Below are 12,890 nucleotides of genomic sequence, written 5' to 3'. Positions count from 1 at the left end.
AGATAAACGATTTTTTTTAAATTGCGTGGGCGGAAATGGGCGTGGCAAAAATTTGAAATAAACTTGATCACTCTACATACTACATGAGTCTACATACTAAATTTGGTGGCTCTAGCTCTTACAGTCTCCGAGATCTAGGTGTTCATACGGACAGACGGACAGACGGACGGACGGACAGACGGACATGGCTAGATCGACTCGGTTGTTGATCCTGATCAAGAATATATATACTTTGTGGGGTCGGAGATGCTTCCTTCTGCCTGTTACATACATTTTGGCGACTTTAATATACCATTTCACCCTATGGGTGTATGGTATAAAAAAAAACCAACTAACTCTGTGGTCTCGGCAAGCGGTTATATTTCGCCAATAGATTTTTTGCGGCTATGCCGTACTTACAATTTGTAGAGTCCAATCCAGTCAGCAGGCCTGATGAAGGGTGGAGCACTAGAGGCTGTTAAAATTATTAAGAAGGGTACCAAAATATAACTTGCTTCTCGTTACCAACGTTATGACTTTCAGAACCTACTATATAGAAATTTATATATATAAAATTCTCGAGTGTGTTTGTGTTTGTTACAAAACTACTCCGAAACGGCTCGACCGATTCTCACGAAATTTTTTATGCAGATCGTGTAGGACTGAGAATAGGCCAACATCTATTTTTTATACCCAAATAATAACGAGCTCACGATTAAAACTGACTAACTGTGCTGGATATCTGAACTACCCTGTGTTTTATACGAGTGAAATTAGACACACGGCCTACGTGATAAGAGATGAAATTCAACAAAAATAATTTAAATCTTCCAATCGAAACAGGCCGTGAAAAACCATATACAACGTTGAGACTTTCTAGATTTCAGTAAGGTGATGTACACTGTTGAGTTCACACGGCTTCGCTTGGGGATTTCCGTATACAAAAATTTAATTTTCCAGTTTTTTTTCGGAACAGTTGAAATTTTCTTTTAACTTCAGGACAAGCGTTCTGTCGCTGTCGCCGAGTGTGGTTCGGTGGAAGGCGCGCACAAGAATTGTGCGTCTCGAGTTCAGTCGTTGTTACAACTCGAGTGCGACCGAACTCGCTGCGCTAATTATTGATCAAGAAAATAATACACGTTATACACCAATCAGTTTTCCAACTTGATTTATTACAACAATGCCACGAACACGCAGGGGGGCTAATTTGAGTCGTCAAACAAACAGATCTAGAGGCATGCAAGATAGAAGAGCAATAAGATCAGATGCAGAAAGGCAACAAAGTAATGCAGATGTCCGTGTAAGAATGGCGCAGTTACGTGCATCACAATTACAAGAGGTACGAGATGAGCGAAACTAACAAAGACAATTGGAACGAAGAGAAGCGCGCAGATTCGTAGCCAACAGACGTAGAGGGATTGACCAACATCAACAAGTACTTCGAGCATTTACATCACATTCATTTCTTCGACTAGCATTTCAGTATGAGCCTGATGTTGAATATTACGCTCATTCCAAAGTGGTAATTGGTACATTGGACAAGGAATGCCCGCACTGTCAAGCCCTTAAATTTAAAAATGAGCCAATTGGGATGTGTTGCTCATCAGGAAAAGTGAAACTTCCAGAAATTGAAACACCGCCGGAACCATTGCACGGCCTCCTTATTGGTACTGATCCAAATTCTTCGCTGTTCTTGCGTTCAATTCGGCAATTCAATTCATGTTTTCAAATGACATCGTTCGGAGCAACGGAAATAGTTAAAAATACTGCTGCAAATGGTCAACAATTTAATTCCACATTCAAAATCAAAGGCCAAATTTACCACAAAGTCGGCTCAATACTACCAATGCCAAACGAACCTTATATATTTTTACAAATTTACTTTATGGGTGGCGAGGACTCCGAACGGGCACTCGCCAATCGCGTGAATACACGTTGCAACTATAATCACCTCAATTCACCATTTGCAACGCGCATTGTCAGCGAGCTGGACGCTCTGTTAAATGAGCACAACGAATTGTTGAAATTATTCAAATCACATATGCATAAGCTACAAAGTGACAATCACGCTATTTTCATCAATCCTGATAGAACACCAGCTGGAGGGCATATACGTCGATTCAACGCACCTGTTGTTGACGACGTGGCTGGAATCATGGTTGGCGACCATACAGCTACGCGACAAATCGTGATTCGAACAAGAAATAATTCTCTTCAGTCCATTCCTGATACCCATCGTTTATATGATGCTCTCCAATATCCACTCATTTTTTGGAAGGGACAAGACGGATATTGCATAAACCTTAAGCAACGAGATCCGGTAACAGGTAATTCATTCATTAAGAATATGAAAACTCTTCAATTAATACATGGATATACTATTATAGGAACCGAAGCAAACAAGAATATTAGCTTAAAGGATTTCTATTCGTTTCGGTTGATGATTAGACGTGGTCAGGATAATATCATTCTACGATGTCGTGAGCTTTGCCAACAATTTATGGTCGATATGTACGTCAAGATAGAGAGTGAACGACTACGATACCTGCGATTTAACCAACAGAAGCTGCGTGCGGAAGAATACATTCACTTGCGAGATGCTATTGCCAGCAACGCTGATACTGCCGAAATCGGTAACTCTGTCATCCTACCATCATCGTACATAGGTAGTCCACGTCACATGCAAGAATACATACAGGATGCTATGACCTTCGTACGTGAATATGGACGACCGTGCTTTTTTATTACTTTTACATGTAATCCAAAATGGCAGGAAATTACATCGTTATTATTACCTGGACAAAGTGCAATACATCGTCATGACAGGGCATGTGAACATGCGCGTTCAAACGCTTCAGGATCCATCCGCCGAAACTTTTTCGAAACAGCTATTAGATATTGGCAATGGGAAAGTTGCCGTACATGAAAATACTGGATCAATAAAATTACCAACCGGTTTTTGCACAATCGTCCACTCGCAAGATGTTCTCATAGACTGTATATTTCCCGATGTACACACACAATATATAAATCTTGAGTGGCTGGCAGAAAGAGCCATTTTAGCAGCGAAAAATGTGGACGTTCATGGATTAAATTTCAAGATACAACAATTGTTGCCAACAGACTCTGTGTCATACAAATCTGTTGATACAGTTTGCAATACTATCGAAGCTGTAGAAATTAGAATTTTTGAATTCCTTGGATTTGCCAGGCATGCCACCGCACCACTTACAATTGAAAGTAGGATCTCCGGTGATTTTGCTCCGTAACTTGAACCCACCACGGCTGTGCAATGGCACACGATTGGTTATTAAAAAATTAATGAAGAACGTGATTGAGGCCACCATTTTAAATGGCAAGTTTCAAGCTAAAAGGTAACACGAAATTCTTTGACTGTTAGGCGTTACGAAATTCGCCGGGTTTGCTAGTTTCATTATAAATTTTAGGCTTATAAATTTGAACACATGTTTGTACGATACTTAAAGGAAATATCAAAGAAGCTAACATCGGCTATGCCGAAGTTTATATACCCTTGCAGTCCTTGGTAATAATAATTTTTCATGTTCAAAATTTGTTTTCTGCAACTCAATTCATCAATATAAAAACAAAACAATTTTACTCTCTATTTTACAATTTGTTCTTCTTCCCTTATTCCCAAAGCAAAGCAACGCACGCATATACATACAGTTCATGTAGCGTTGCGTCTGTGTGTGTTATATTTATCCGATTACATTCAAATTTTGGGATCTGGGGTTTTATATCCAATATTATCACATATGTAAATTTCATAGCATACTCCGATTTTTATGAAAATGTTTCTTCTAGTTCTTCTAGAGCTATATGATATAGTGGTCCGATCCTTATGAATTTCATACTTTTTTTTCCCGGGTAATAAAAAACCCCGAAAAAAAATTTCAGCCCGATAGCTCTTAAGACGGCTGAGTAAAACGCATACGCACAGACGGACATGGCTATATCGACTCAGCTTCTCATGCTGATCAAGAATATATATACTTTATGGGGTCGGAAACGTCTCCTTCTGTGCGTTACAAACATCTGAGCAATTTTATAATACCCTCTGCAAGGGTATAAAAATTAAACGGCTGTTTGAGGGTGAGGTTGGGACCATCAATGTTGGGATTCGAGTCTGCAGCAACGTCTTCCCAGCAGAAATCTCCAGTCTGTGTTGCGAGGGGCTATCCCGTGCCCTTAGGTGAAACATCCACTCCAACGAGCGTTCGCCTAGGAATTAGGCTGGCGCTGGCTACGCTCCACACAACGATATGTGTTCGCGCTTATGGCCAAATCGCTCTCCAACAATTTATCCTAAGGTCAGTTCATGGACCGGGCCGACATTTATTTGGTCGTAGTCCCAAAAGTCCGACATGCAACCATGGATGGGGTCGTCTTCTGGCCTTATAGTGGCTAACACAATGCGTACGCGCTTGCATTTAACGGAGGCAAGACAGCGCTGGCAGTGGCGTATTATTTTGGTTCCTTAATTAAAATTGGAACTCGAAAATATAGAGGCGTGGACTTAAGTAAGGTCCACGAGGGTACCGGAGTGTTACGTCACTACACGTGCTTTGCTTGCACTCGCGGTTTTTTTTCGCGTTCTCCCTCCTCTTATTCGCACGACTGCACTTTAGCTCAGACCATTCTAGACTCTCTCACACTATTCAAACTCAATTTTTGGGCACTTATCTTGTATGAGCTTTTCTATGGAAGTGGATCGTGTACGCTCGGTTCCAAAAAAAATGAAGTAAGTAAGTCGTCTCGCCGACTTGGGTATACCATACACCAGGTGAAACAAATATTTAAAATTTCGAAAACCAAATGGATCTCTATTAAATTGTTTTAACATGCCCTCATACCATATGCTATCTCGCTCACTCTACAAACACACGAGCACTCTAGCGCCGCCGCTAGCCAACGGCCAATTCTGCCCTTATGGATCGCGTAGCAAAATACGTTCATACGTATATTTTGTATGTTTCTAGTCCGATTTCAATCAAATTTGGTAGTTTGATAGAAATAGATAAGATTTACTAGTCTGCCAAATTTGATCGAGATGGTCAAAAAATTGCAAGAACCAATCGGTTTTTTCTAAATTATGGAGGCGGAAGTGGGCGTGGCAACATATTAAAATATATATATTCTGCGCGCATACTAAGCCAGTATACATACTAAATTTGGTGACTTTAGTTTTGTTAGTTTTCGAGAAAATCAGTTTTGTTTAATTTTCGGGGGCGGAAATGGGCGTGGCAAAATTTTTAAATAGTCAATATCTGCCGTCTATTAAGCTAGCTTACATACCTAATTTAATGTCGGTAGCTTTCATAGTTTTTAAGAAAATCACTTTTATGTGAATCGCGGGGGTGGAAGGAGGCGTGGCAAAAAGTTGGAACAACTTTTTTCTGCGCGCTAACTAAACAAGTATATTAACCAAATTTGATGTTTCTATCTGTTATACTTTTTAAGAAAAACAGTTTTATGTAAATTCTGGGGGCGTAAGGGGGCGTGGCAAAAATTTGAAACAAACTCGATAATTGTACATACCACACGAGTCTGCATATCAAATTTGATGGCTCTAGCTCTTATAGTCTCCGAGATCTGCGTGTTTATACAGACGGACGGTCGGACGGACAGACGGACATGGCTAGATCGACTCGGTTGTTGATCCTGATCAAGAATATATATACTTTGTGGGGTCGGAGATGCTTCCTTCTGCCTGTTACATACATTTTGGCGACTTTAATATACCTTTTCACCCTATGGGTGTATGGTATAAAAAGCTCAAGGTGAATTCGCCGTAGAAATAGTGCATGTCAACTATATTCGTCTAGCTAGCCGATTTATAAAATTTAATGTTTGAAACAGCGCACCCTTATAGATTAGAGATCGAGAAGTAGTAGTATATATGTACGATATTATTCCTGCCACCCACACCGTGGATCAGTATCATAAGATGTTAGCAAAACTGTTCGATCGTTTTATTAAGTACAATTTAGAGGTCAATTTGAAGAAAAGCATTTTCCTACAGAAGCCCATAGATTATTTAGGATATGAAGTCAGTGATAAGGAATTTTACCAAATACAGTAGAACCCGGTTATAACGACTCCGCTTATAACGTACGTCTGGTTATAGCGACTAAAGTTCGATAAGTGATTGGTTGGTCCCAATACAAACTTATATGAAAGGGCCTCCAGTTAGTACATACGTGTTCCGGATGTAACTTGAGCGCCGTTATAACCGGATTCTACTGTAATACACATTGAAAAGCTATTCAAGAACACCCAGAACCACTTAACAGTAAACCATTACACTCCTGCTTAGGCCTATTCTCTTATTTTCGCAAATTTGTTCCAAATTTTTCCCGCATAGCCAAACCGGTAACTGCGTTGGTTAAACAAGGTGATCCATTTCGGAGGAACAAAACCGCTAATAACCCATTTCTTACCTTAAGATCCGATTTATCTAGTCCGACCGTACTAGCTATCTTCAACCCTAACTACCAAACTGAGTTGCATACTGGCGCCAGTTCAAATGGCTTTGGTGCCTCTTTGATGCAAAGACAGACTGATCGCAAAATGCGTCCAGTCTCTTATTATTCCCCGCATTTTTTTGTATCCAGTCGAAGGAATGGTCAAGTCCTTTTGCAAAAGAGCTTAATCGTGAAGATTGAACTTTTCAACAGGACAATGCGCCAATACATGTTGCACGGGCTACGATGTAGTACTTTGAGGCACACAATATAGAATGAGGAAACATTGAGCTCTCCAAAACATGATAACTTCGATGCGACACAGGCTACATGAGCTTCATTAAAATAAAGGACACTATTAAATATTAGAAGTAATATTTTCTTGCTGAAGTAAAAAAAATAATAAACCAGAGGGCCGAGTTCATATAGCCATGTCCGTCCGTCCGTCCGTCCGTCTGTCTGTCCGTCCGTCTGGATCAACGCAAACTCCTAGACCGTAAGAAATTTTGCATATAGGCTTGTATATACTGCAGGGGTTGTATATCTCGGATTCAGCCGGATCGGACCACTATATCATATAGCTCCCATACAAACCGCAAAGTCACGAACAGTGACTTTTCTCAATAACTTCGTTATTTTCTGAACTATTGTCGTGAAATTTAATATTGGTAAATTAATTACACATATAAACTAGTTTACTAGTTTAATATGTTAGTTTAATATATCTGTTAATGACTGTGCCGAATTTGATAAATATCGGGTAACTGTATCATATAGCTCCCATAGGAACGATCGGTGGAAAACAGTGACTTTGATCAATATCTTCGTTATTTCCATTTTTATGGCTAGAGGTAGGGAAAAAGTTACCAAAAAAGTTGCAAGGGTATACAAACTTTGACGCGGTCGAAGTTAGCCCCGGCCCTCTGGTTTTAAATTGAAAATAACCAATGCATTTACGTCTTTATACAAAATTCTGCTAACATGCTGTTTACAAGCATATCTTCCTCACTCTTACAACTATATGAGATGTCAGCACCCTAGCGCTGCCACCAGCCAATGTCAATCCGATTTTGATCAAATTTGGTACGTTGCTGGATATTATTGCCAAATTTATGTACGTAAAATTTATTTGTATAAGGTAGAAAATTACGGAAGATAATCCGGTTTTATCAAGTTAGGCGGATGTGGGCGTGCCAAATTAAATGAAGTAAGTAAGTCGTCTCGCTGACTTCGGTATACACCATGCACCAGATGAAAAAGTATTTTAAGTTTCGCACAACACACATATGTATGTCCATGTCCATCGCCTCATACCATATGCTATCTCGCTCACCCTCACAAAAACACACGAGCACTAGCGCAGCCACCAGCCTACGGTTATCTCCGCCCTTATGGACCGCGAAGTAAAACTTTTATATGTACAGTTTATACGTCTATTTTCCATGTTTGTAGTCAGATTTTAATAAAATTTGATAGGTTAGTAGATATTAATATCATTAGTGTGCCATATTTGGTTTTGATAATTAATGAAGTAAGTCGTCTCGCCGACTTAGGTATACCATACAGCAGTAAAGCAAATATTTCCAATTCATTAAACAAATACATTTCCACATGCTTTTTACAGGCACAGCTTAGTATTTCGCTCACTCCAGCATACGAGCACCCTAGCGCCCCCACCAGCCAACGGCCATAAATAACTTGGCTATTTTTTGTCCGATTTTGGAATTGGTTTTTTGCTGGATGTTAGTATCAAATTTAAGTGCTCCAAATTTGATTGCACAAGGTAGAAAATTGCGGGAGATAATCGAGTTTTTCAAATTAGGGGGGCGAAAAGGGGCGTGGCAAAATCCTTATACATACAAAATGTGCTATGGTGGTGTCTCTAGCTAGAATAATTTTGGAGATAAACGTATTTTTTAAATTGCGGAGGCGGAAAGGGTTGTGGCAAAAATTGGAAATAAACTTGATTACTTTACATACTACACGAGTCTAAATAGCAAATTTGGTGGCTCTAGCTTTTACAGTCTCCGAAATCTATGTGCTTATACGGTCAGACGGACGGACATGGCTAGATCGACTCGGCTGTAGATGCTGATCAAGAATATATATACTTTATGGGGTCGGAAAAGCTTCCTTCTGCCTACTACATATATTTTGGCGACTTAAATATATTATTTCACCCTATGGGTATAAAAAGTACATTAAAAGTAATGTTGAATCCCAAGAAATTCATTGAAAAATAAGTAAGTCGTGACGCCGACTTCGGTATACAATGCACCAAATGAAAAAATTAAAAAAAAATTTTTTATTTTAAATTTTTAACAATCATGTTCTATAACGGCGGAGTTGGACGTAGGCTAGTGGCATCGCTGGAGTGCTAGTGTGTTTGTAAGCCTGAGCGAGGTAGCATATGGCATGATGAGGCATGTAGAAACAATTTAATAAACATACATTTGGTTTTCCAAATTTTAAATATTTGAAACAAACAAACAAACAGCTTACTACCACCGGGCCCTGATATCTTCTCGACGGCCCTGAACATTGGCTATTTCATGCAGAGAAGTCGTTCTGTGATGACGTGGTAAATTTAGGATCATTTTTAAAATTTTATTTTGTGCGATTTGGAGCTTTTTAAATGCATTTTGGCTGAAATATTCCATATTTCTGCCCCATACATAACCATTGGTAATATTATTGATTTGTATATTGTTAGTTTGTTTTTAGTCGATAAATGAGACTTTCGATTTATAAAAGGATATAGTATACGAACAGTCTTGTTGATTTTATCAATTGTGTTACTTATACATATGTATGTTCATTAAATAATAGTTTATTGTCTAAATTTAATCCTAGATATTTAACAGATTTTTCCCAAGGGATTTCGATGCCGTTAAGTTCGAGATCTGCGTTTGGTAGGAAACATGGCTTTCGCTTTTTAGTAAAAATGTATTTTTTACAAATCTTTATGATTTAGTTTTATTAGCTTATTTTTCATCTATGAAAATAATCGAAGGTGGTGTTTAGAGAGCGTTGCAAATCATTGTGAATATCCGAATATTAAGCTCCAGAAGAATAGAGGATCGTATCATCGGCAAAAATTAACGAATTACATCTATCGGTCATGGGAAAATCAGAGGTGTAGATGTTGTATAAGATGGGCCCGAGGACCGAGCCTTAAGGGACACCAGCGCTAATGGATTTTTTGGTAGATTTGGTTTCATTTAGGTATACGTAAAAATGTCTGTTAGTCAGAAAACTTCTTATTATGTAGATTAGGTAAGTAGGAGTGTTAAAAGTGCTTAGTTTGTGGATCAGACCATCATGCCAAACTGTATCAAAAGCAGCTTCAACGTCCAAGGTTACCAAACCAACGGATTGCTTTCGGATAACTTTGCTTTGACGAAGTTAGTCAACTTATCTAATAGAAAAATGCAGCTATAAAATTCTCTGAGTCCATATTGTATTGGTGGTAGGATATTTTGTTCATCGAGGTGAGCGTTAAGTCTGATTTTGATCAGACGTTCAAAAATTTTGGAAAGGCCACACAGGAGGCTAATCGGGCGATAGCTTATGGGAGAATTTGGTGGTTTACCTGGCTTTGGAATTGGAATGATCTTGGCAGTTTTCCAAGCAAGAGGAAAGTAACATATTTTTAAGCAATTATTAAAAAGCAATGTAACGTATTCCATTGCACTTGGTGGTAAATTTTTTAGACAAATGTTGGGTAAACAGTCTAACCCTGGAGATTTTTTATTTTTAAGTGACTTAATAACAGAGAGTACATCGCTAGTTGTAAAAGGGGAGTCAAATGTAAAGTCCTGGGTTGTAAGTTCAAAGAGTGAATTATGAACTAACTCTGTGGTAGCGTCATTAGAGTAAGCTTCCGTTAAGCGATGTTTAGATTCAAATATCTCAGAGAGAATGTTTGCCTTTTCAGAATTGGTTGTGTAAGTTTTACCTTGGTGGCTGCAACAGGGAATATACGGCTTCTTGTTTTTAATTACTCTAGTGAGATTCCAAAACGGCTTTGAGTTATAGCTCATCTTTGACAATTTGTTACTCCAAACTAAATTATTGTGATTAAAGAGCTCCTGCTTAATTATTCTGTTTAAATAATTTTTTCTAGCTTTATAGATTGGCTGCCTAGTTCTAATCCATTGCCTTTGAGCGGTATTTCTGGAAGCAATGATTTCTTTTATTCTGGCTGGGAGTTTTCGGTTATGGAGTTTGACTTGTTTTCTTGGGGTGCTGTTTTCGATTGCTTGGACAATCATCTGTATAATGTTATTGCTCATAGTTACATAGTTACATAGTTACACCTACAATGTAGTGTTCACTTATACGAGAAAATTTAAGTAGATCAGCTTTAAACATATCTTTAGTGTGTTGAGGCACATTCTGTGTATTACATTGAGTTTTAAGGCATTTAGCCGAAGGGCTAGGAAAATAGACTGCATATATTTTGAAGGATGTTCGGGCGTCTATATTAACTTTGATTCCAATATTTTCAACTAGGTGTGTATCGATGTTTTCGATCTGTAAGTGCTTGATGGATTTTTTAACTATTATTCCAACACCTCCACCTCTACCTTCGGGTCGATCATTTCTATACACTACACGTAAGTTGGAATATAGAATCTTCTATTTTGCGTCAGCCATGTTTCACTGACAAGGCATATATGGATATGATTTTGATTTAAGAAATCGATTAATTTTAAACGTTTAATGTTAACGGCACGCGCATTCCATGCCATAATATTAAGGAAGTTTAGCAAACTTTTTGTACACATATTTTAATGCTAGCTGAGTGATAATATTAAATTGGTCCATTTTGGTTTTGCAACCTTGAAGTTTGCAGATGAGCTCTCTAGTAAGAGCAGTAATTTCTTCAAGAGTGAAAAGGTCAGCATTTGCAGGTTGATTGAGTCCGTTAGTAATAACCTGGCTGTAGCTGGGATATGTGGTTTGCGGTACACTAAAATTCGTGATTGGTAAGGCATTTGCTCTTGCCATAGAGTGGGGGGCATTATTATTATTAACATTACTTGGATTGTTTTTACCTTGCCTTGATCTCTTAAGCAAAAGTGACTGGTAAGAGAGACGGCAAGGGCAGCTGATATCAGTGGAGGGGTGATATCCATTGCAATTTGCGCACTTCACTGCCTCCTTGTCTGGGCATTTGGAGGTATCGTGTGAGCCAGCGCAGTGTGCACAAGATGTGTCAATTCCGCATTGCTTGGCGCCATGTCCATAGAGTTGGCAATTGTAACATTGCGTTAATTTATTTGACTTTTTTTTTAATTCCCAACGAACTTTGGTGTGGCTTATGTAACAGTAATCTTCACGTAGCTGTTTCAAGGTTATGCTTCTGGGAGAGAAATAAACTATGTACAGGATCAGTTTATATTAGTTTCTAGTAGTTTTTTCGATAAGCTTTACGTCAGTACAAGCGAGGCCAAGATTTACAAGCATGGATTTAACTTCTTCGCAGGGTAGTTTGTCCAGTCCAGAGAGCACTGCCTTATAGTGCTTGGTATGTTTTGTCTCATAGGAGAAGAATTCACATTTTTGTTCTTTTAGTTTCTTGCATGTAAGATTAAAGCCAGTTTCCGACTTAAGGTATATTTTATGTCCAATTGAGATCGTTTTTATGAGATAATCAGTGATTAAATTATTGGCAAGAAGATCGTGAACAAACTAAGATGTTTGTTTGATGACAGTTATTGGTGGTAATTTTACTGTAGCCACGGGCTGAGTAACATTTTCAAGAGGGTTGGTAATAATTTCGTCTTCTATAGTCTGTAGTGGACGAAAGTAATTTGTGTGATTGTTTGTTGAACAATTTTTCGAAGAACTGCTTCTAGTGCGAGGCATTTTACAGTTGGCTGGTGCATTAGCACCGCCAGACGAGAATGTACGACGTTTTATTGTTGTTTTTTGGTCTCTACCAAGCAAGAACACTGATCGTACGTTTTAACGAAGAGGGAGAAAGATGATAATCGATTGACTATGATTTTGTGTCGACCGCACACGTTGAGTGTAAGCAATAGACTGGCTCGTCAAATAAATATACATTAATATACCCTATTTGCAAAGGTATAAAAATAAATGAAGTAAGTAAGTCGTCTCGCCAAATTAGGTATACCATACAAAACAAATATTTTAAATTAATAATAACAATTGGATATTAGAATCAAATTTAAGTGTGCCAAATTTGATTGTATAAGGTAGAAAAATACGCAAGATAATCGAGTTTTTTATCAAATTACGGGGGCGAAAAGGGACGGGGCAACATCTTTATACATGCATAATGTGCGCATTTACTAAGCAAATATACATACCAAATATGGTGTCTCTAGCGAAAAGGGGCGTGGCAAAAATTTGAAATAAACTTGATCACTTTACATACTACACGAGTCTACATAC

General features: G+C 38.4%; 1 protein-coding gene across 3 annotated transcripts; it reads left to right on the top strand.

Annotated features, from left to right (window-relative positions):
• Nucleotides 1-795: 795 nt before the first annotated feature.
• LOC124460604 lies at nucleotides 796-2,905 on the top strand. 3 transcript variants are annotated; one of them, XM_047011787.1, is made up of 4 exons: nucleotides 797-915; nucleotides 979-1,765; nucleotides 1,848-2,306; nucleotides 2,367-2,905. In XM_047011787.1, the coding sequence occupies exons 3-4, from the start codon at nucleotides 1,865-1,867 to the stop codon at nucleotides 2,903-2,905; spliced, it is 981 nt and encodes a 326-aa protein (XP_046867743.1). In that variant the 5' UTR covers nucleotides 797-915; nucleotides 979-1,765; nucleotides 1,848-1,864. The 3 variants fall into 3 exon arrangements, with proteins under 3 accessions (XP_046867742.1, XP_046867743.1, XP_046867744.1); XM_047011786.1 differs by having other exon boundaries at nucleotides 796-915; nucleotides 979-2,306; XM_047011788.1 differs by lacking the exon at nucleotides 797-915 and having other exon boundaries at nucleotides 1,129-1,148; nucleotides 1,438-2,306.
• The last annotated feature ends 9,985 nt before the right edge of the window (nucleotides 2,906-12,890 follow it).

Source organism: Drosophila willistoni (genome assembly GCF_018902025.1).
Source record: "Drosophila willistoni isolate 14030-0811.24 chromosome XR unlocalized genomic scaffold, UCI_dwil_1.1 Seg106, whole genome shotgun sequence".
NCBI lineage: Eukaryota > Metazoa > Arthropoda > Insecta > Diptera > Drosophilidae > Drosophila > Drosophila willistoni.
This window is presented reverse-complemented; position numbering and strand designations above follow the sequence as displayed.

What these genes read in the sequence shown, in the direction of transcription:
- LOC124460604 (XM_047011786.1), top strand. Translation starts at nt 1,571, where the DNA reads ATGTGTTGCTCATCAGGAAAAGTGAAACTTCCAGAAATTGAAACACCG. An exon ending in GCAACGAGATCCGGTAACAG is followed by an intron (nt 2,307 to 2,366) that starts GTAATTCATTCA and finishes ATACTATTATAG; the next exon opens with GAACCGAAGCAAACAAGAAT.